This window comes from Stegastes partitus, unplaced genomic scaffold (assembly GCF_000690725.1).
Source record: "Stegastes partitus isolate 25-593 unplaced genomic scaffold, Stegastes_partitus-1.0.2 Scaffold2070, whole genome shotgun sequence".
Classification (NCBI taxonomy): Eukaryota; Metazoa; Chordata; class Actinopteri; family Pomacentridae; genus Stegastes; species Stegastes partitus.
Genome location: NW_007579801.1, coordinates 57,130 through 81,919, shown reverse-complemented (window position 1 = coordinate 81,919; position 24,790 = coordinate 57,130). Strand labels below are relative to the sequence as shown.

The window sequence follows — 24,790 nt, the reverse complement described above, 5'->3', positions numbered from 1 at the left end:
GACCAAAAACTACAACAGATAAAATTATTTTTAAAAAAACTAAAAAAACAAAAAACACGAATGAAAAGATGATCAGAACTCATAGTTATGAGGACAGGCAGTCTTTATTGGAAACAGGGGGTGGGAGAATACAAAAAACAAAATAATAATAATAACAATAATAATAAAAACAGAAAGAGAGACAGACGGGGGGAGGGGGAGGAGGGGGGGCAGAGGCGGGCAGAGATGGGGGTTGATGGCGGGGCAGTCGGGGTGAGGACAGGTGAGGGGTGGTGAGTGTGTGTGTGTGTGTGTGTGTTGCTGTGTTTTGTCTGCAGATGTGTGTTGTGTGTGCGTCCATGTGGCAGAAGTTAGGAGGAATTGAAAGAGCTCTTACACTCTGCCTTTATGGCCCCACAGTTAATGGGGACAAAGGGCCGGCGCGCAGCGCGGCGCAGCCTGATGATGTCACGGCACATGTGCCGGGCCAGCTTGGTGAGGCGGGTGGCCTGCAGCAGGAAGGCCTGCTTGGTCTTCATGGAGGACTTGGGGCTGCCGCTGTTTCGCATCGGCACCATGTGGTTGGACTGGCGAGGAGCGTGACCCCGTGAGCGAGACTCCTGAGAATCGAAGGAGGGACAGAAAAAGGCGATGAACAGCTGAACTGCTGACAGAATATTTAAAAATAAACGCCGCTGAGGCTCAAAGTCCCACTTCAATTCCAGGCTGTCTGTGTCTGGTCCACCAGCCTCCGTGTCGATGTGTTTAATACGGAGAGTACGCTCACGTCAAAGGCTCGCAGGGAACAGTCTGAAGGCTTCAGAAGATTACTTTGCTTCACAAAACGACAGCATATTCAAATGGTAGTTTTCTCTTTAAATGCTCTGTAGGACATAATCCACTGGCAGGTTTAACAGGCTTCTTATTTAACAGAAACACACCAAACATGCATCATTTATCACAGAAGGAAACAGAAAGAACGGTCTGATTTCCAACTTTCTGACAGTCCTTGAACTAATCTGACTTTCACTTTCGTTGGGTAAAATAACCAAACCTAAGCTAAAAATTGGGATGTTTAATCAAAAATCACTATTCTTAGTGTCTCGTTTAAAGAAAATTACCATTTGCAGAGTCCAGATTCTGTGTTTTAATAAAAAAAAAGGGGAATTCTGCACATTCAGAAGCCGTCGGTGATTCTGCTGCAGCCAGCGGTCGTGACAAAGTCTGGAAACAAATCAAAACTGTGAGCGCTGAAGTATCTATAGTCTGCAGAGCCACAATTTTCTTCTTCCGAGTATCGATAACCCCTGAGGGCACTTGGAAAAAGATTGTCAAGGTTTTTTTTTAATAAAATTCAACTTGGGCTTTAACTTTTTATTTTTTATGATTTATGGCGCTCTAACTTTGTTAAACTGCACCGAGTACATTCTGAAGTTCTCTCTACTTCTAGCCACGGTTGTGCCGTTTCCACTGAGTGTTGCTCAGAGTAAAGAAAAATGAGGTTACATACAGATCCAAAACTAATCAACGGAGCAATAAACGCTACCTTTGGAAAGGTTGTAATGGTCAGCTGTTGTCGAAACTACTTTACAGAGGAGTTGATTTAACTCATCAGCCACTGTGGGGGCGGCAGTTTGCTGAACTGTATTGTGTAAGACAACGAGGTGATTTTAATATTTTGTCCACCTCGTTTACGCCTTTGAGGATGATTACAGCTTCCAAAACAACCATAAAGTTGAAGCAGCACCCTTTTAAAAGCGGTTTCAATAAAAACGGAACATTAAAACCCTCATGAGGGGAGTATTTACTGCAGGGCTGCCGGACTAAGGGTGTACTGTGGCGTACAGGCCGACCTTTCCACGTGTCACAGTTCGTAAAGCTCGATTTATAACGATTGGTAAAGGCTGCATCCCAGCTCCTCCGCATATCATTACGTATAACAAACACTTTACGCTCATTGGTTTCAGAGTTCGGTTAACATTAGGATGATAAAAGGATAAATACGGTCACCGGGTTGGTTTGGTGTTTGAAAGTTATGAGAAAACAAAGGACAAATCTTGAGACAACACCTTCCAAGTTTTCTCACTTGAAAAGAAGTCGACACAGTCAAAGAGGAGTGTGTGTAAATTTATTAACAGCTAATAAGCGAGCTCGAGGACGGGATATTGTGAGCGCGATGAATAATTGATGGCGGCGGCGCGAGACATCACTTACATATTGCGGATGTTACATTTTACAGCCCCGGAGTCGTGCAAATTTAGCTTCTGCTTTACAAAGTCGTTTCTAACGCAAATGCATCCTGTTCACCAGCACGACTGCTTTGTCTGTCAGTCATCTCTTGACTTCTAACATTTAAACATGTTCTGGTTTCATCCCATTCAGTCCTCTCTACTGCCTGAACTTACGTTGCTTGCTGGACTGGGGGAGGTCCTCTCCTCCGGGCCCTCGGCTCTGCTCGGCATCTTCAGGCCGCCGTACTTCTTCCAGTACATCCAGCAGGAAACGCACAGGCGGCACTGCATGTTTGGAGGCCCCCATGAGTACCACTGGGCCGACTGCATGGCTGTTAATGTACAAAATGCATTAACGCTTGTTAGGAGAGATTGCAGAGGAGAACTGGTCTCAAGGCACTCAGAAAATCGATCTCTTCTCCACTGTCCCCTGTTTCTCCCTCAACGAATTTATCAATATTCATACTGCAGAAGGACTCGCACACTGGATGCCTGCTGCTGACTATCAAGTAAAAAACATCTGTCCACACAGGTACACGGACAGGTGGGAGGATTAATGACAATGTGACGGATGGAGATTTAGATTTAGCTGGTTGTAATTACATCCTAAACCTTATTAAATCCCACTTCCAGTTTTTAGCGCCGTTTGGCAAAGCGCAAGCAAAAATTTATTGATTCACTGCCACGATTTTTTACATATTCTATGATTTGCATTCTGGCAGCTCAGAGCGGTTGCAGTTAAGCGTCGACTAAAACAAACAGCGGCGTTATTTGCATGTTGCTGGAGCCAACACTCCTCGGTGCATTCGGTTTAAATAGACCACCGATTGGTGAGTTTAGGGTACGAAATATGAGGTGCAGGAAGAATTTGTTCATCAAGTTGCCTGAACAGAACAGAACAGAACAGAACAGAACAGAATCTATCTATCCATCTATCCATCTGTAGCATAATGGGTTCAGGGTCTACCTTCATAAACCGACATGCAGACACAGGCACATATTTACAGTATTCCTAGTTCTTTTCCTTTTTTTTTTTCAAGGTATATTTTCAGACATTTTTCACCTTTATTCTCAGTTGCACTGAATAGAAGTAAAAGAAATGCAGTGCAAATGAAGTGCGGAGGAATGACAGCAGACGGTTTCTGGCTGAGATGTGAACCACTGCTCATGGCATACGGGCCCGTGTGGTCCTACTGCCCAACTATGAAACACCTCAAGTTTAAATTGAGGAACAGCTCTTGTCACCCGATTGAGAACAAAATAAAAGGGAGATACTGATCAAGGAAAGCATCTTTTCTAGAGTCAGAAAAACAAAACAGTCCACTAGAATCCCTCAGCTGACCAGCACATCGTTTCTCTCCCCGTCCTCCACTGCCCCGGCGATTTAATTTCACACCTGTCCTGCTTTACTCGCTCGCTCACAAACAGAACTCACTGTAGCAGCTCTCGCAGGCTCTGCCCCCGCCCGCTGCATGGTAGGCCCCGGGGCCCGCTCCGTTCACTGTCGCCATCTTGCCATTGGTCATTGAGATCTGGTTGGGGTTGGGTTTGTTACTGTCGGAGAGGAGGAGAAGCAATTTAAAAGACAGAATGACTGCAGCCGTCCTCTGCAGTGCTTTAAATTAGAACACACTGACAACGATGATGGTGCCACTACAGGAGCAGTAATAAAGTCTACATCTGAATAATGAAGTATGGAACGAGGAGACTTACTATGTGGGGATATAAACCTGCTTCAGTTTGCTTTCTGCCTCTGCTGCCTTCAGTCTCTTCTGCTCGCGGGGAAACACAGCGGATTCATTCGTTAACAACACAATAAAACATCATCCTCTTGGACAATTTGAAACCTTTTAAAATCGAAATTAGGCTTATACGATTACAAATATAATCATTTATTGTGCGTTTCAAGAGGTGGGGTTTCCTCTCTTTAGTTTGCGTCAGAGTACAAAAAGCGGATTTATCTCAGGAGACGTGAGAAATCCTCTGACACAAAAGGCTAATCCACGATCACATCAGTATGTTGGGAAACCAGTTCATGAGGTGATATCTGTGCTATACTTTAGGTTAATGCTCTCATCCCGACCAACTTCTACGCCCTTACTTTGGCTCTTTTTTTGACACCTTTCCTGCAACCAAACTCCCCGTAAGTGTACCTTTAAACAGACACGACACTAATTTCACACATCGAGGGCAGCTAACGCGCCACTCGGCCTGTAAACAGCTGTATAATATTGTTTGCGGCTGCGGAAGGAAGGAGGCTTTCCAAAGTCTTCAAATCTTGGGCTGGACGCGCAATTACATTTTTGACAGAAAATCTGCAGCGCAGTTAAGAGGTTTAGAGTTTCAAAGATCTTATCACATGTCAGCTCTAATGACAACGGCAATCGCATTAAAAATGTTAACATCCAGCATTTTTAAGCCTCACTCACATGGACCAACATTTGGTAATTCTTTAATGGATTTGAAAAAATTAAATTTGAGGTATTTGCTTTGCAGTAGCCAATCAAACTACAGCAGAAGATGTGGAGGAAAAGAACAGAAGTATGGGATATGTTTGTAGGCATAACAAACAAATACGTAACGACGAAATAACTTTACAAATCTATTGAGTTTTAAACATTTCTATTTAAGCAGCCCAAAAGGCCCCCTGTGGAGTTTGTCCTCTATGGAGTTGTTATGAGCGGGTCCTGGTTTCGTACGTTCTCGTATAAATGTGAAGAAAAGGCTCTTTAGTTGCATAACAACAGATGCAAACAGAAATGCCACAGGGCCACTTTAAGCTGTTAAACACTGTCAGACTGCCCACATCGCAGCCGAAGGCGACAGCAGCGGATAATTTATTGTTTTACTGCAGTACGCTCACCTGTTGCACATATCTGTCTGTGGTCTTCCACATGTAGTAGTACTCTATGATACTGGTCAGAGACTTCCATGGCAGCTTCAAAAGAGTAGAATGTGGAGCGAGATGGAGGGGTGGGGGAGAGAGAGAAGGAAGACAGAGAGCAAATTAATGATATTAATATCTCATGTTCTTGCCATCTGGGTGTGAAGCCTTCATGTATATTCATGAGCGAGAGGCATCGTGACCACAGAGGCTGAGAGCTACTGGCTTTGCTTGGTTCTGGCCCCAGACGAAAACACACTCCCTTGCACAGACAGTGATTCACACATTTAATAAGTATTCATGAGCACCTGGTGCCACCGCATACACCCATATCCCGGCTTTATTGCACCGTATAGGTAGATGGTAGGGAAGGGAAGTTCAAAAGAATCAAACCCTCACTCCTCCCTCTTTCATAGGCCTGAAAGGCGAGTGTTGAAATTGGTAGTCTCGTCCTTCACAGAACAGAACAGCAGCTGCGATCGACTTGAATTAATGCCGATTGCTAATTTGGATTCCTATTGTGACAGATTTTCGCTGAAGAGGAAGGAAGCGTCTGCAGAAACTTTTCAAATCTCTCCACCAGCAAAAGCCAAAACTCGCCACTGTTCATCAGTATGCTAAACAAGTTCTGTTTTTCATTACAATAGACCGCAGCCTGCACAGCCAGCAGCTCATTTTGTCTCTCACCTTGTAAAATGTTAGGGGGGGAAAAAAAAGAAGCGCTATACAAAAACTAAATATTTAAACAGTATTATTTCTGTATCAGTCTTCATTTATTCAAATCATCTTGGCACACTTGGATGTTGCAGATGACTGACATCCCCACAAGCGAGAGCGCAGCTACGCAGAAACACTCACAAAGTCTTGTCGGATGTCGTTGAAGTCTTTCCCATATTTCTCTAGTGCCTCTTCAAACATGGCCGCTTCCGAGGCGCTCCACTCCTCCATCTCATCCCTGCAGAGCACTGGGCCGCCCGCTGGGACCAGTACACTCAGCGCGCTGGACAGATCGTAATTATGACGATGCAGCGTGTCCATCGCGTGGAACTGCGAGCAAACGACACAGAAAAGAGGGGTTACGATCCATCATTTAAATGCCAATTAGGCGCGGCGGGACGAGCGTGCGCCCGACTCACCAGTGTGATATCTCGCGAGGCTGCGGCTGCACTCATGTGTAAGCTCGGCTGTCTGACTGAGCTGCTGCAGTCCAACGCTCGGGCAAAGGTCCCCACCGCCCTGAGAAAACACACACACACAAGCATAAACAGTAAATAAACACAACATATAGGACTACACTGCTACATACAGCTAATCAGAGGAGGCCCATGTTTAAAGTTCTGGGAGGAAAAAATGTCCTGATGGTGCAAAAAAATACCCCAAAATAAATAGTTGTTTATTATTATTATAAAAGCAATTATAGTGATTTAAACACAAAACTTTGCACGATCAATTTTTAATTCATTTTCATTCATTATTTATAAACAAAAACTGGGATAAATTCACATCCTGACTCAATAAAAGTGAGAATAATGAGCCTTCCTCATGAGTTACAGCAATGTGCATTTATTATGTGTAACAGACAAAGCAAGAGGGGTCATAAAGTGTCAAAACTATTCTATTCTATTGTCATTATCGGTATTAAACTGCACGTTTTGATCAGTGTGGATGTCGAAGGTGACCTACCGCGCCACCACTAGGAATTGGTCTATCTGTTTGTTGGTAAGTGGACACTCTGGATCCCACAGCTTCTCTTCTAGTTTGGCCTGGTCCCGGTCATCTGCTTCACCTGCAAGACACGACGACGACGCCGTCAGCTAGCAGACAGGCACGAGAACGTAACCGCACACTGAAGGCGAAGAAACCAATTTGATTTTCCACAAGCGAAGTTCATGGTTACAAACCCGTGAAATTACCCGGAAATTACCCACAAAACGTTCAAAGAAACCGCTCGCGACAAGATTGCACAAGAAAGAATACATTCGCCTTTGTTTCAGAGAAATGGGTTATTTAACAGAACCAAGCTTCATCTGCCATTAACGGTCCGATGTACCTTCTTGTAACATTTCAGGCACGTCTGCCTGAAAGCGCGGCCCCACTCTGATCTCTCCTTTGTCGGCCAGGAGAGTCTTCTGCGTCGGGTCGTACACCAGCGAGTAGAAGAAGGTATCCTGGAGAAACGGACACATCAGTGATCCACATCGAGGACAAAGGGTTCTCACGCCGGCTCCGATGTCAGACTGAGTTTCTCGATTGTACATTTGAACTTTAAATAGGAATCAATTTGAACGTTTGCTGAGAAACTCTGCTGGTATACCTATAATCTGTTATGACAGATAAAACAATCCACGCTGGAATATCTGCTCGTCAGCTATATTTTAAACAGTAAGAATTTGTAAATAAAAACAAGAGCACAATGTGTCTTCTCCAGAGTCGAGAGGAATAGTCAACAGTCAGTGGAGGAAAAAAGAAAAAACGCAACTATTTTCATCATTTTGAACCAGTTTCGGTCATTTTTAAGCAAAAATGTCCTGTTACCATCTGATCCCAGATCATCAAATGTACAGATTTGCTGATTTTTTGTCTTACGTAATAATCAACTGTTAAAACATTTTTATTCTTTAGATGTTAGTTTAACATATAAACCAATTTGGCACCATCATCTTAGGCATTAACCTGCACTGCACAACAAATAATAATCAGCTAATCAGTTGACAATAAATCAGTTGCAGTTCTTCTCAGTATTTTTTTTAAATATCTGAAATATAGTTGCTTCAGTTGCCCTTTGTGCACCTCTCGATTTGATAAAAATGTGTCTGAAAACACACATTTACTTTGCTATGATGGGTTACTGAATGTAGAATAATGGGGAAAATATCAATTTTATTCATTTAATATAAAATCTACAACACAATTAAGGTGGAGAAAAAGGATTCAATACTTTCTAAGGCCGCTCCATTAAAAAGCATGTAAAATATTGTGAATGCACCTTCTGTAATGAAGGCCTGAGCGAACACAAACCTGCGACAGACATCAGATTTTCTTCTCTCGGGCTTACCTCTTTGTCAAGGTATGAAAGAACGGCTTCAGTCTCGTTCAATAATGCGACACTGCACTTCCCCCTAATGGAGAGAGAGCGAGAGAGAGAGAGAGAGAGAGAGGGAATCACGCACCATGTAAAACACAGACAAACCAAGTCAACAGTGCTTGATGGATGTGTTTGTGGCTGAATGAGTGGCCATCCATGGGCACTGCCTGCAGATGATGATCTGTAAGGTCCGCTTCGTGGCTCCGTACCTGATATGTGTCGCTGGTAGACTCTCATACTGCCGGGAGAGGAAGAGCTCTCTGTGGCGAAGCTGGTGTTTCTGTTTTTCTGTTAGCTCTGTCTCTGTTGGGTTCTCCTTCTCCTCTTCCAACTCCTCTGCAAAAGGCAAGACGACATCAGAGATCACATTAAAAGAAACACTGGCGTTGATGCATCACTCGTGACGGATAGATTACCTCCCGACATATTTTCAAAGTCACAAATTCACCCATTTATCACTTCGGATGTGGTGTCCTAGGTGTGCCGTCTTCAGATATAATACAACAGATTGGTAAAATGGCTCTTGAGTGCTTCGCAATCACACACTGTCGCTGCTATCCACTTAAGAAGCCAAAGCTATTATACTTAAGACTGTCTAGAAATGTAATTTGAGGAACACAGCGTTCATCCATAAATACTGGATTAGCTAGTTTGGTGCAGCTGAGTCAGCACACAATGCCAGGAAGCCCATAAACATTTTAAATCACTGCAACACAGAGCAGGCATACACTTATAAATAAAGATCATCTGCTATCGAAAGCCACATCATTATGCCAGTTGTTTTTCAGTATACTGGCACCGCTGTGGCGTCACATCCCTGTAAGGAACCCCGAGTAAAACCCTGATTCCTCTCTGCAGACAAAAACTTTTCAAACGCAGCATTTCTATTTCTTATATTCACCTGGTGTCCTCACCGGAAGATAAATAAACTTTTGAGGGCAGCTTTGTCAGCGGCTCAGTAAATGCATGCGTTCAAACACCGCTCGGTGATAATGGTAAAACAGGAAGCAATCTCAGGCTCTGCTGAATTTTTCATATCAATTTTTTTGGGATGCTTTCGGTGCCACGAATATAATTCACCTCTATTATGCTGGGAAATCAACAGCGGTCTCTTTGGCAGATAAAACCCCAAACTGCTTCTATGGCTTACTGACGAAATGACACTTTGGTACCAGATCAGCGCCAGAATTCGAGAAATTCGACAGCGGTTTGTTGTTTAAACTGGAAATACTGGGCAACGGCAACATGTTGAATGGCAGCAGCGAGTGCAGCTGCAGCAGCACATCCGCTGCAACACGACACGAGCCTGCACGGTGACATTTTAGTCGTTAACATCAGAATAACAACACGCTGTGGAAATGCACGTTTAGGCTGCCGTTGTTGTTCGTGAACTGTGACAGCTAGCGTCTGTGGCGGCGATGCTCCACTCACAAAGCTAATGTCGCCTTGTTTAAGATAACCTTGCGATGACTCAAAACATGAGCCGAAAATAGCTTTAGTGTCATCATTACTGTTCAGTCAGTCAAAACGCACCGCTCTGTGTGTGTGTGCAGCTTTTTAATAAGAGTTCATGTTGAAATAGATGTGTTTGCTTTCTTTTTGGTGCAGAATTCAATATCAAGAATGATGGAAATACAACGGTCCTGATGCTGACGACCAGTTTCCTGATTCATGGCTAAACACCAGGGATGATGGGGGGGAACCTTTGTGTATTTTGGAGATTCGGGTGAACCGACTTGTTAACTCTCTTGCAGAACTCGTGTTTAACCCTCAGCTGCTGTTTGATGTTGTGCTGCAATGATTAATGAGCACGACAAACAAAACGGATGCAAATTTCTCTAAAAAAAAGGCTCCAAAAATAACACCAGTAAGAGCCCTGGTGCTCTCTGCAGACACTGTCGCCCGAGTTTAGAAATAAACCTCAACCTGTACATCAGTAGTTTTGCAATAAATACAAACATTTCAGGTTCGACTCATGTAAGTTGTTGTGTTTATCGCATTCAGTGGCTGTTCTTTTGTTTTCCCCCCTGAACTAATCTGATCCACACACTGAGTGAAATCAGTTTTTTTTTAACAGCGTGGTGACAAATTTTTATTATTGTTTCTGTGTCTTCTTCTGACCAGCTGGCGGATGACAGACTCCGAGTCGCTCGCGGAGTTGGCACGGCGTCGCGATCAATGCATATGTCTTTGCATATTGTACGGTTTATATTTTTGCTCTTAAGGTTGCTTTATGTTTACGGAGAGTCGAGCTAAATCTGCAAAACTGGTTTTTACAAGCAGTTTGCTCACAAACACAGACAAACAGCACTTCAGTCCTGTCTTTTCCATCAGGGCTGAGGAATGTAAACTTTATCAAAAAGACATTGCTCGCTATGTCTCCTGCTGCTCTTCATCTCAGTCACCTAAACTGTGTGAAATTGCTTTGGCAGACGGCACCTTTTTTTTTACTTTGAGTAAGTAACTAATAATTTGTTAGACACTGACCAAGAGCCCCTGGAAACAGGTAGACATCTTCCCACACAGAACAGGTGTTGCTGTGATAACACTTTCCTTGTCTTCCCACTTCTCCTCATACACTCACACTGCCGTTCTCCCCCGTTCGAGTAATTGAGAAATGAACGCGAAGTACAGTATGAATGTGAATGGCGACACATTTTCGCGTCGCGCTCGAGCACTCATTTACGTTTCAATTTTCTCTGTGCTAAAAATAGCAGCGACTAAAATGGTTGCGCTCTGAAACCGTGGTCAACATAAAAAAAAAAGCATTCTATTGACAGTAAATGCTGTAATTTGCAAGGTGCTAAATGGGAACGCTGCTGGAAATGTCCGCCTGACTGACATGCAGCAGGAAGCTCGTTATGACGTTTTCCTTGAACTTTCCAGCTGTAACTGAAAACCACTCAGCTTCCCGTTAGTGCTAATACGTCATTTAATCCATTAAAAACCGTTCCAACAATGTTATTAATAAAACAATCCTCTTGTCTTTTTTTTTTTTTTAAGTCAAGAAGACAAATAAAATGCACAAATTTTCACTTCTCAAATGCAAGAGTTTGGTGTTTCAATTATAATTTTTTTAATTGTTGATTAATCCAAAAACTTTTAAATGGATTCATAATTCAAATGCTGGATCTACAAAATGTTGGAATTTATTCACTCATCTCCCAATTTTGCTTGTTTTGTCCAACCTGCAGTCCAAAAACCCAAAGATATTCAGTTTACAACTCCGCAAAACCGAGAAAGGGAGCAAATCCCAACAACTGTGACGCCAGCAAGTACTGCCAATCAGTAATTAATTCACTTTGTGTAACAGCTCTATATTTGATTTGAACATGTATTAATAAACAGACCCTAAAGAAACTGTCCCATACGATAATGCACCACTTGAACCTTTGCAACTTCCACCCACATGTCAACACAAAGTCTGAAGAGCATTACTACTCACTTGCATGTTTATCTGCAAGCTGGATGAGGCTGTGGGAGATGTCTCTCCTTCTGTAGAAACAAACCACCTTGGCCTCCACATTCCCACTGGCGGTCTGAAACAGAGGAGAGCAGAGAGATCCAGGTTGACTGAAAGAAGTGGCAACACCTCCCCGCATAAGCCTGTAATTTCCCGAGAGACCTGGTTCTTTTGTGTACTCGTCAAGCTATGCTGCTATGACAGGCTGACCGGGGCCGCAACTGTGTTTTTGATCAGATGATTGATTTCTTGTCTCACTGTATAATTAGGCCGACAAGCTTTAAGACTCAGCCGGTATTAAATATCGTGACTGACGCGGAGCGAGTGGATGTGGTTGTACGAGGGTTTTCCAAACCTTTGTGTTTTCAACTTTTCTCAGCTGTAATACTGCAAGTTCTGCTGTTTTTCTAGGGAAGTTGTAGGTAAGAGAGGATGTACTTTCGCCAAATAACAGGAACAACATAACGAATGGTAATGTCTCCACCACCGCAAGCTACAGTCACAAAAACGTCGTGCTTACTCTGTCACATTTAATAAGGAATTAACGTGACAAGCTGCATACAGGCCATATCTGCGGTAGGACGGCTTTAATAAATGTTATCATTAAGCAGGAAGTTCCTGTTATTTTATCTGCCCTGTTTATCACTTGCAACGTCTCATGTCTTTAGACTATAATATGCAGCCTCCATATGCTTTTTTTTTCTCCCAACTAATACTGACCTGATCTTTCATTATCCCACCCACACAATCTGATAATGACCTGCATTTATCTCAACATCTTAGTGCAAGTACAACATGAGGAAAGCTTTTTCACACCACTGGAAACGTCTGTGTCGTATTTCTCACTTCATACTGCAGTCAGTTTTGGTCAAAAAACTCTACAACCGATCAAAAACATCAGACCACACCGAAGCCGGTGTCACTTTATACTAAAACATTTGGCATCTTTAGTCTATTGCAACGTAAGCTCTTTAAACGCTCCTTACAATTATCACGCCACCTACACTCCCACAGGTGTGTCCATTGATACAAAACAACAGTTGGGTAACCAGGGAACATCTGCCTCTTTCAGCCACATCACACAAACACCTAAAGTCACAAAATGCGCACACACAATGGCAAAGAGAGGAGAGGGGGGTGGGTGGGTGGGTGCAGGCATGGAGAGGAATCCATGCTATTCACCCTCAGGGATAAAGGGGGAATAAACATACACAAAAAAACGACACACAAACCTTGTTGAGTTCTTCTATCCGACGGATCAGGTAAGGGTTACTGGAGGAGTTCTCAAAGAATACATAATCTGCAACGGCAAACACACACACACCGATTACTTCACTGCGTCACATCGTTAAGTCAACATCATCTACTTAAATATGTACATTGCACACCTTGTTGATCAACTGCGATCCCCTTCCCAATTTGCTGAAATAGTCAGTAATTATCTGCCATATTAATTAAATATATCACCGAGCAGGTAATGACACACTATGGCGGTGCCAAATCTATAAACATGTAATCTGTGTGAATGTGCAGAAAGTCATGAAAACAGATGTGCACACCACCAGTAAAACAAAACTGGAATGAGCGAGCACCGCTGAGAACATCAAAGTCCAAGTGAAGCAGGTTCAAGCAAGGGCAAACGTAGAGCAAGAATCTCCCAGTCAGTCTAGGAGGGGGTTATCACACTATTCCCCTTCCTTAGATGAATATATTGAGATATGGACACGTCAGAAAGCTAATTTAATCACACATTTCCCCCCCAGGCCTACATAAAATCAGCATAAACCGACTCTAAGTGAGCAGATTGTACAGCAACTGTGCACAACTTCAGTCCAGTGGCAAGTGCTACGTTCAGGCGCTGTCTGAAATCCCGTAATTACTATGATTCAGACTTATAAACAGTGCAGAGCAATAGGAGACAGCTGTCAAGAAGCTGCATTCAGCTCGAGCGTATGAATTATCATGTTAATATGTGTAATAATACGTCAACTGTGGGTGATTTCAAATCATAAATTGCAGCTTCCTTCTCTTTAATTTGTCCGTTTAGCAGAAACTGGACTATTTATTTTTAAAGCATCGTTTTAAAGATACTTAGTCCATGACAGATGTGTTATTATTCAGACAGGGCAAAAAAGAAAAAAAGAAACCTTGAATGCACCTACAGGTTTTACAGGAAGTGGAATTTCCAAAGAGCACCTGAAGGCAGCATGAGAACTTGACTAAAGGTGGCCAAACGGACAACAAAGTGCTTCACCTGGTTTTAGAAATGAATTAATTAATAAAAAACGCCGGGGATTAAAGTGCTTCCAGTAACATCACCTGAGCGTCAAGATGCTTATTGTCTATGTGGCATGTGAAGCATGTGTGTGCATTCACGCTAATTCGTCTCAATACAGATTTAAAGCGGAGGGTTCGTGTGAGCAGAGGTGCAAGATTTAATCCGAGCAGACGCAACGACGCCATGAATCGAGACAATAATTTGATGTTGAATTCCAGTAGACTGCTAACGAGCTAGCTAGCCAGCCAGCCCAATTTGCTAATTAATTAGGCGAACCTAAGGTTGCACAGTGGGGCAAAAAAACCAACAAAAACCCGGCATGTAATATCACCAAAAAATGGTTTAAACACACAAGTCAAACTAGGATAAAGGAGCGGCGAGGCGGCGATAATGGCAATCAGTGAAGCCATTGCTGGTGCTAACGTTAGCTAAATAAGGACTCGTACTAATGGCTGCATGCCAGAAGAGGCAAATACAAAGGCAGCCTCAGACTGCCCGTGGTAACATTTTCACAACCTTTTAAACATATGTCTGGCCGTAAAGCACCACGTCCTATCAGCCCCCCGGTTCGAGTGTTCGCCGAACTAGCGGGCGGCGAAGGTGCCGACAACTGAAAAATGTTTACATTGCAAGCTAGCCATTTAGCAAGCTGGCGGCTAGCTGCTGTGGCCACGACAAACGCGAGGCCTGACCCATTTTGAATCCCAAATATTTAGAAATTCTCACCTTCCTGCTCCGACCCAGTGCAACCCTGTTGGTGTAGCACATCCGTATCTCACTAGCAAACACAAACGAGCTGAAATAACGCCACATTACAGCCGGCGGGGTGCAAAACTGGAAGGGTTTCTGTTTGATAAAAAGATCCACATTGACATACATACCTCCGACCCGGTACATGTTGGCCGCCATTTCTGCCCTCCCAGAGTGTAAACCATAAACTAAGAGGAAAATAGAATAAATTACTAAAAACAATAAAACTCGGGCTCTCGAAAGGTAAAAGGTGCGATAAATTGTGATCGTCGAGACTCCGGATGTGTACCCTATCGGGAGAATTTTACCAATTCAACCCCCCCTCCTCCTGCGCTCCACCGTACCCCTCACAATACAGTGAACTCACGGCAGCCAAAAGAAGTCGGATCAACCCGAAAAACCACTGTGACGCTGCGAGGGGGCCGCGCACGCGCAAACACAGGCACGGCCTCACACACACACACACACACACACACACACATGCACACGCACGCACACACAGACAGCGCGCACTCGTACGTACGCACACACACACACACAAGCAAGCCTATAAGTGTAATACCTGTTCTGCAGGTAACCATATAAAAGTTTTAAGGTTTCTTCAACATAACAAGGCTGCTCAATGTAACAGGAAGAGAAGTCGAGGCTGCAACACATACAACTGCATCAACTGTTATTATGATTACTGTAACTATGGTGTCCATTTTTACGCATGGTTTTGTATTGTAACAACATTTGTTGTGCAAATTCTCCCCCCCAAAAAATAAAAATAAAAGAGAGACTTTCCCAAAACAAGAGCCAAGTCTCATGGGGTAAGAGTGTCTTTCATAAGCACCTAGGGGTAAAAAAAAAACGTAAAGCTCAGTGTCTCCCGGTTTTGTCTAGCTGCTCCACTGATGAGGCACTCCACGGAAATTATCTGAGGGCCTTCGAGAGACAAGATAAGGCGCTCCAAAGTTTCAGGGTCAAGCTGATGCAAACAAGAGTGCATGAGAGACAAAGCTTCCCATGAGAGAGAGTACACAGTAAATGTATAATAATAACTTTATTTGCTTGGTAGCTTTCCAAAACAAAATGCTTTACAATAGACTAATAATGAAAACAAATTCAAACAAAGACATACCAAGATAAAATAGTTACAAAAAGCACATTTAGGACAACAGCCACTGCGTCAAAGTGCCCTCCAGCAAGAAAGATTATGATGAAGTATGCAAAAGAATAGCATGCCGAGTGTGTGTGGTAAAATATAACAAATGAGTACAATTTCCATCACACCCATGGAAATATTTACACTATTTCATAGCAAGGAGCTGTCTTCACTTTGGAGATAATCGTGCGTAAATTACGCTCCACACCGTTCCTGTTGGAGTTTTTCCTCCTTCCTGCGTGCGCCTGTGCGCATGTGACATCATTGATGGGATTGGCTCGCCCTGACTGGGGTGGAGAGTCTCTTCCACAGGCTACACAGGGAGAAGGAGAAGGAGAGAGTGAGGGACAGAAGGGAAGAGTTTCCAGCAGCCACGGACCTCAGCGCAGGGCCACCTCCACTCAAAGCGAACCACGCCCCGGGGGCGGCAGGGGGAGACCGTCCGCTCCCCAGCTGCCCAAAACTCCTGTGATGGAAGGCGGGGATGGACTGTGAAGGGGAGTTTGAGTAGTGCACAGGTTGGCAAGATGAAGTTCGGGAAGAGCATCTGCGTGCTCAACGTAGGGGGAACCCGGTACGCCTTCACCCGTGAGGTGATCAGGGATTTCCCTCTCCGGCGCGTCAGCCGCCTGCATGCCTGCGCAACCGAGAAAGAGGTTCTTGAACTGTGCGACGACTACGACCGGGACCGGAATGAGTTTTTCTTCGACCGCCACGCGCAGGCTTTCGTGTTCATTATGCTCTACGTGCGCTCCGGTAAACTCCGGTTTGTCCCCGGAGTATGTGAGCTGTCCTTCTACACTGAGATGCTCTACTGGGGGCTGGAGAGCGCGCACTTGGACTCTTGCTGCCAGAAGCGCCTGGACGACAGGATGTCTGATATCGGAATGGACAGTCTGTCCGAGGGGGACGTGGGGCTGTCAGGGGACGAGTCCCAGAGCCCGGACGAGCCGGTGCAGCGGACTGCGCTCACCGGCCGCGCTAGATGGCTCGAACTGATGCGCAAGACGTTTGAGGAGCCCAACTCTTCCCTTGCAGCGCAGCTTTTGGCTTCAGTGTCCGTGATCTTTGTCATCGTCTCTATGATAATGCTTTGCGCCAGCACGCTGCCGGATTGGGATACAGCCAAGAGAAATTCTGTGGAGGAGCACAGGTAGGCGATGGTCAACAGTCAGTAAAGTTCAAGGAATAAAAGTGCCCCCTCAGGAAAAAAAAACAGCCAAATGTTTAGACGCAGTGTGTGCGGATATCTTACAAGTGACACGGTGCTCTCATAAATCCTGTGCGTAAAAGTGAATTCAACAGACTCAGCCATGTGAAGGATAGATTTCTGTCATTACAAACACTGTATAAATAAATAATAACACTCATAAATACTTGAGAATCTCATATGAGCGCCTGCTTGCGTTCGAGGCAGCGGTCAAACTATTGCGCACTATACATTTATGGTCCAGAAGGTTGACGCATTGAGGCATTTTTTTTCTGTTTTCTTTTTTGTTTGTTTTTGTTGTTGTTGTTTTTTTTTAATATTCCAGCTCTTTAATAGGCAATATGACGTTTGTCGCTATGCAAGGATTAAAACATTATGAAGGATTTTGAAGAAAGAGATTCAAAACATCTACGCATTATGTAGAATGAGATTTTGTCCCTGTGTGATAGTGACGCTGCTGAAGTCAATAAACGCACTGACAAGTTTCGGGCAATGTATTAAACATTATCCTCGCATGACAGTCGGACAAGCCCCCAAGACAGCAAATCAATAATCAATCTCTAAAAAGTGAGGTGTTGTTCTGCCTTCCTGCTTAGTTTTCCCCTCACATCTGCCCCTCCTCCTCCTCAGTTAATGTGAGTATCTTTATTGGTGAGTTTATATTGCACAGCGCACAAGAAGAACAAACACATTAGATAATGCTTGATTCAGGATATTTGACTAGTTGATGAGGTGAAAGCAGAATGTGTACTGAGGGATTATACATTACTGTAAGCAAACAAACAGAAATTAAACCACTTACAGGAATCAGCTTCTTTCTGAGCCGCCGTTTGGACCGTTGCTTTGCCTGAAGTTAGTGCATGCAGGGAGAAAAGGTGCATTTCTCTCTCTGCATTTTTCTGGCCTCAGCCAGAAGGCGGCGATTCTCTATATAAGGTTAGGTTCTGTTCACTCGGGCTGGACACGGTTTTGAGGTTTGGATCGGTTACAGTGGTTAGGTAATCAACTAAAAGTAGTTTACATCAGGGTCAAAAGGATTCCAATTTAGTTTCATGCCAGCGGATGATGCAGTTCTCTCAGCTGCTCCATGATTTGGTTTGGTCTAATTGTGCTGATTGTTGCCCTTCAGGCTCTGTGGTATTTGCTTGGCCTCACCTCTCTCTAATTCAGTTTGATTGTGCTAATCAATGGGGTAATCGTGTGGCAGTCTCTTTGAAGGGTTTTAATCCCCTCCCCTGTTGCAGTTTCCTGCCACTTCACTGTCCTTTCTGCGCATCTGCCCCTCTGCCTTTGTTTACTTGCGTCCCCATTTCCCATAATTTACTTCACCCCCTGCTTTGCTTCCTTCTTTCCTCCTCGCATTTACTGATTGTCAAGCAGTATCTCATGTCATCCATATCTCCCCGTAGCTCCTCTGCCATTTCCTGTTTACAGTGTGCGCAACTCATTTTTTTTTCTCCTCTCCTCTCCGCTCTGTAGGATCGTGGAGGCAGTGTGCATTGGCTGGTTTACAGCAGAGTGCATAGTGCGCTTTCTGGTGGCCAAAGACAAGTGGGAGTTCCTCCGCAGGCCACTCAATATCATCGACGTGATCGCCATCACCCCCTACTATGTCACCATGGCGATGGCCCGGGCGGGGATGCCTGGTGCCGGGCTCGGGGTTGCCGGAGTGTTCTTGCGGGTGCTGCGGATGATGCGGGTGTTCTGGCTCATGAAGCTGGCCAGACACTTCCTGGGCCTGCAGACTCTGGGGCTGACGCTACGGCGCTGTTACCGGGAGATGGTGATGCTGATGGTGTTTGTCTGCGTTGCCATGGCGATATACAGCGCTCTGGCCCAGCTCCTGGAGCACGGCTTGGACTTGGGCACGCAGAACCACGACTACGCCAGCATCCCGGCCGCTGCCTGGTGGGTCATCATCTCCATGACGACGGTGGGATACGGGGATGTGTATCCGGTGACAATTGGGGGACGAGTGCTGGGGGGAATGTGCGTAGTGAGCGGCATCGTGCTCCTGGCTCTGCCCATCACCTTCATCTACCACAGTTTCGTTCAGTGCTACCATGAACTCAAGATGCGCTCTGCCAGATACGCGCGCAGCCTTTCTGCATCTGAGATGCTGCGATGAAACACGCACTTATACCAAACCAACCAACTCAACAAATCACTGGATAACATTGTGAAATAATGATGTGAGCTGCCCTGTTTTTTTTTCTCCTGCCTGAGCAGCACCTGATTTTATTTGCTGCCTGTTGTGTTGATGATCTCGCCTTCAGCCAGCATGCTCTGCTCCTGCCTCCTCAAAAAGCACACACAATTTGGACAGACTAATAGGAACACACAAACAATTATTTATTTAACACACACACAGGTGCAGTCAATCCGTTTTTTTTTCTTTTTTTTTGTGCTGTGGCTGCTGTTTACACTGTATTCCCATGGTTACAGGCAGAGATGGCTGCAAGGAGAGAGCAGTGTGTGTTTGTATTTGTCTGACCATCACTTTGTGGAAGCTTTGCACCCAGATGGTACAAGTTACACAAGATTGATGTGTGACCTAGATGCATCCTGTTGAACCTGTGAAATAAAAAGAGAAGGAGCGAACATGCGAGTGCAAAGTGGGGATGGAGAAGGGGTTAGGCACAGGGCTTTAGTGTGTAGGAGGAGCTTAAGCCAAGGTTAATGAAATATTGAGACAGGTCAGCCAGAAGTAGGAGGTGGCAGACAATACAGCAGATATGATGGGGCAGATGGAGTGTGAAATGGATGATGGAAGATGATGGAACCCAAAAAAAAAAAAAAGACAGAATGTGGAGAGCACAAAGAATGAATAGATGGAGTGTATATTGCTTCTCCATTTGTGAGTGAATGTAAGGCATTTTGTATTTCTGTGTCTCCAAGGCAACCTCATCCTCCAACATGTCAATCATACTGGTGGTTGATTTGTGTGCACACAAATAGTCTACATCCACGCACACCTCCTGGCTGGCAAACGGCACTTCTTTTTTTTTTCTCTTGTTCCCTGTGATTATTGGGAATCACAGGATAAGCTTTAAAAAAGAAGAAGAAGTGTGGAAAAAAATGAACAGTAGAGGCTGTCACAGATGATGGTTCTGACATTCATGATTCACACATGTTTGCACGGTCCGCGGTTTGCCAAAAACGATACGATTTGTTGAGCAGACACATGATCCAAACAAACAAGTCAACACCTCTCCCACACAACAGTCTTTCTCTGCATCTCCTCTCCTCTTCCTCCTGTTGCCATCAACCGTCCATTTTTTTTTCATTTTTCTTTGCAAACAAATGAGCGCACACGCACAGATCCCGCTTCTTCTGTTGCAAAGGAAATTAAACAGTTAATGAGTCTGTCATAATCTTCGCAGCCCTGTATGAGTTTGGCATGTACCGTGGACATCCTCGTCGTCGTCGTTATTGTTATTGATGTGCTTTTTTAGCTAGTTTGGCTGCCACAGAAATGAAATTAAACACAATCAATATTTTATTACCTACCTTATAATACATAAATCATGTAGCATAGTTTAGAGCCCAGTGGATTTTGGTCCTGGCCTGATTGAAACTATCAATCAAAACTTTTTTCATCAATACACCATGGAGTCGTAATTAATGTGATCAATGTAAGAGCTTTTTTTAATAAAACCCACTCTGTGCAAAATGTCTTCGAATGTCTTATTACAAATCAAATTGTGCCATAAAAAATGTCTTAAGCGAACTCAGAATGATCAGACGCTGATATTATTCTCCAAGATTCTTATTTGTCACCTAAGACATCCTTCCCAATTAACTAAATGAATTAATGCCACACAGAATAACCTCAAGATGTAATCAGAGATAAGATGCGGCCGTTTTTTGGTAGCTGGAGCTTGGTAAAATTCAGAAGTCTTGATGTGATGGTACACTTTTCCAACCTCCTGGCCTCCCTTCGGTAAGCAATGGGACGTTACATTGAATGCGAGGAACACCTCGGCCTGCTGGCAAAGGCATTCAGTGCACTCATCAGATTCACACCGGGGTGAGCGGTAATGCACTCAGTCTGGCTCACAAAGTACTGCTACAGGGGTAAATCGACCGAACTCGAAAACTACTGCAGCGCTGCTCTCAGGGTTTGGACTTTTCAAACATTTCTCTCACTGAACTGGGATGCTGCAGCCAGGAGATATTTGGGAGGTGTTTGGTCTAAAGTTCTAACGTTTTGACTGTTCAGAACATCCACATTTCTGTCATATGTGCAGTGAAGACTTTGAAGAAATTTAACAAAAGGTGTTAAAGGTATTTTGTTGGGGAAAAATGGAAGTCATCAGTATATTGACATGTATGACTCTTGTGGATGCTTCAAACACATCTTCAGACCGACAGAACAGAAGGTCTGCACAGTCGCAATGGCTTCAACCCAAGTATATGTATTTGCCACATCCAGTATGGGCACTGAAATGCAAAGTGGTTGTTTCACGAGGCTGTGCAATAGCAACAAAACACAGCTAGAGTCATGTGTTTGTATGCTTATGCACAAGAGCGTCTGTATGTTTCATACATATTCACATTGTGCCACTGTGCTGTTGCTGTTTGAGATGAGGTGTTATGACTTATAGATCTGAAGTCAGAGTTCACAGTCCTGACAGCGTGAGGGAAGAAGCTCCTCCTGACTGTGTTTACCTTGATGTTGTGCAGGCGGCGGTTAAAGCGTAGCTGGAGTGGTGGGGGTCCTCCGTGATCCTGCCTGGTGTAGATGTCTCAGCGGACAGGTCTCTCCGCTGACCTCAGCATCCTCTGCAGGGTCGCAAAAGGGAGATTAGGGTCAGCAAAAAGGCATCTAATCAAAAGTGAAATACGGTCACAATCTGCTCTTCCTTTCCTGAGCTATCCATTGAAAAATTGACAGAAAAGTGTTTTTGCAGAACACAGTGACATCACAGTAAAACCAGCCTTTGACCTTTTGGATATAAACTGCTATCAAATCATCATTTTCACATATTAGACACTTGTATGAAATTTTAATTAGAATTCTTGAGTTACAGCCAGAATGTGACTTCTATGAGATCAAACTGATGAAGAACTTTGACAACCAAAACCAGCTCATACTGCAGTCCACAAAATCATCCAATGGTGGTTGAGGAACTTCACTCAAAACCGCAAAAGTCTCCCTCCTGGTGGCACCAGAGGAAAAGTCTGAAATCGCTAAAATATGAATGATCTGTACCAAATATTTTGACAATTATTACAGTAAATGTTCAGCCGTTTCACTGAAGACAAGTTTTCACAGACACTTAAGAGACTGGTGACGTGTTTAAGTTACACACTGCCTTTGGTTTCATCTACAGAAGAAAGCAAATAGATGGATGGGTAAACCTTTTATTTCAGTACCAGTACAGTCACGACAGTCATAGGATTCATCCTCTGGGGCTTATGGATGTTTGTAGAAAATGTCATGGCAATAAATCCAACAGTTGCTGAGATATTTCAGTCTAAACCAAAGTGATGGGATTGAATGACCAACAATAAAGTCCATAGCATGGCTAGTCCACATGGCAGTATATAAATGAGTCTGTATTTTCTGGATATATATACTGGACCACAGTAATATCTACCAAGCTTCGATATTTGTTGAATAAATGTAACTGACAGTGTAAAGATACAAAGGAATAAATTGTGAGTTTCTGAGAAAATAAACTCACAATGTACTCAACCTTACATCACTTCCCAGTTTAGGTCTATTTTTTTCCCCACAGCTTTTAGCTACTTTACTGTGTTTTCTTTGTCATTCAGTCACTCTCAAAGGCAGTCAAGAGCACTTGTAAATTGTTTTTTTGAAAAGCTCTTCAATGAACACAGCAAGACACAAAGATAAGCTTCAGCCCAGCACACAGCAAGACACCAAGAAAATACAAGTTAACACAGCCTAAGATGGAGAAATATAGACGTACTTTCACATCGTACCATAAAAATGTAACATAAGATAACGAAAGCAGGTCATTTTTGACATTTAACATGTTTAATTTATGCAAAACGGACTGGCCTCTTGTTGTGGATCAAAGTCTCGCAGCAGTAAAGAACTCATTAATTTACCAAAAGCGTAATTTCCACAAGAGGTCGAGGGACTTTTCATGATCCTGTTTGGCATTTTATCACGACCGCTCTGCACACATCTGATTGCGGAAGCGTTTTAAGTGTGTTTACAGCCTGAGGGGAACATCTGCAGGCACCGTTCAGGGCTGGAAAAAACACACAGCGACCTTTTCATTTAAAAAAGCAAAACAAAACAAAAAATATGAATCATATTTTGATTACCCCTGAACAATTTGTGATCACAGTCATAGTTATGAGCACTCAGAGGAAATCACTGTTTCACAACAATATCATCAACGGGTTAGCTGTCTATATTAAGTATCAGAGATTTGTCAATCAATGGGATTTAAAGAAGGATTAGTCAGTATTTCACTGTAAAACTAAATAGACTAAGGTCATACAAAGTGCACATAAAATAAAGGAGGAGCAGTTAAATGCACTTTAAGTATCAAAAGTAGAATTTTAATTTGACATTTTTATTCTCACGCCGTACTGTTTCTGTATGTTTTGCTTTATTTTCACCATGCTGGTGTAACATTACGGCACATGCTCTCCAAGACTTGTTTGTGTTAATATTATATTACTTCATACTACATAGTTCCAGTTATCCTTTAAGGTTCAGGTTAAATGTGGTTTAATTGTTCTTTCATATTTACCTTTCTTGGTTCCCTTGTTCTGACCCACCATGCAGGACTGGTGTTGTGGAGGGAACCGGCCCAACACTTCCTGAGTTCATGGTGTCAGAGTGACATCACTGGGCCAGACCAAGTGGAGGGTTTTTTCCTTTTTCAGGAACATTTCTTTTGCATTAAAAGGCATCGTTCAGTTGTAACTTTAAATGTTTAACTCTAAGGAAAGCTTTTAGAAAAGTCAACAAATTTGTGGTGTGTACTGTGATGTTGTTTGCACTTTTGTTTGCTTCAAAGTTATAGAAAAGGTCCCCATGCTGTTTGATGGTAGGACTGAAGTGATCAAGGTGTTGATTGAGCACCATATATAAGGAGTAGGGAGGCTGAAAGGTGAGGTTGTGGTGTTATTGTGTTTTCATGTTTTATGGCTCAATTTTGGAATTTTTCTGCCTGCCTACCACCTTCATCGACCTTTTGTCCAGACGACTGTACAAATTATATCTAGAATGTGACCCATGTGATCATTTAAGTAACCATAAAAACACAACAAAAACACATGTGATTGTATGGTGATAGGTGACTGTAGTTAGATAAGCAATCAGAATTTTCTGTGTTTTTGTTTTGTTTTGTTTTGTTTTGTTTTGTTTGTCAGAAAAACAGACCTCAAATTTGAACAGATTATAATTAGCAATTTATTCAGAATGTAGTTTTAAGTTTCCACCTCACCAACACCTACATCTCTTCTAGTGAACTGTTTACAGCTACTTTGGGTTAAGGCTTTTGGTTGTTAGGTCAGTCACTCTGGTTACTGCTAAATTAAAGAAAACAAATATTTCCAAAGAACACATTTAAATTCAATGTTAGCTCTTTAAATCATCATAAACTAGACCAATACCAAGGCACCCAGTTTGAGAACCACTGATCTAACTGTCTGCGCTAACTGTGACATAAATGTGGAACATGGGCTAAGTATAGAAAGAAAGTGGGTTGACCTGACTTTACCTAAAGCCCCTTGCATCACATTTACAGTAATTTTTTTTTACACCGAATTGA

At 43.4% G+C, this 24,790-nt stretch overlaps 2 protein-coding genes across 4 annotated transcripts; one reads left to right on the top strand and one right to left on the bottom strand.

Annotated features, from left to right (window-relative positions):
- Positions 1-248: 248 nt before the first annotated feature.
- mta3 (metastasis associated 1 family, member 3) lies at positions 249-15,030 on the bottom strand. Of its 3 annotated transcripts, none has more exons than XM_008303803.1 (15): positions 14,960-15,015; positions 14,802-14,858; positions 12,875-12,942; positions 11,625-11,718; positions 8,389-8,515; positions 8,150-8,213; positions 7,145-7,262; positions 6,778-6,880; positions 6,231-6,330; positions 5,953-6,141; positions 5,074-5,148; positions 3,924-3,982; positions 3,646-3,764; positions 2,385-2,542; positions 249-599 (listed from the first exon to the last, which is right to left on the bottom strand). In XM_008303803.1, exons 2-15 carry the CDS (start codon positions 14,827-14,829, stop codon positions 351-353), a joined length of 1,551 nt encoding a protein of 516 aa, XP_008302025.1. In that variant the 5' UTR covers positions 14,830-14,858; positions 14,960-15,015; the 3' UTR covers positions 249-350. The 3 variants fall into 3 exon arrangements, with proteins under 3 accessions (XP_008302025.1, XP_008302026.1, XP_008302024.1); XM_008303804.1 differs by having other exon boundaries at positions 14,979-14,997; XM_008303802.1 differs by having other exon boundaries at positions 14,802-15,030.
- A 1,314-nt stretch (positions 15,031-16,344) lies between these two features.
- kcng3 (potassium voltage-gated channel, subfamily G, member 3) lies at positions 16,345-19,185 on the top strand. Its single transcript, XM_008303801.1, is given in 2 exon segments — positions 16,345-16,991; positions 18,507-19,185. Coding segments are annotated over 2 exon segments (1,296 nt in total). The 3' UTR covers positions 19,156-19,185.
- The last annotated feature ends 5,605 nt before the right edge of the window (positions 19,186-24,790 follow it).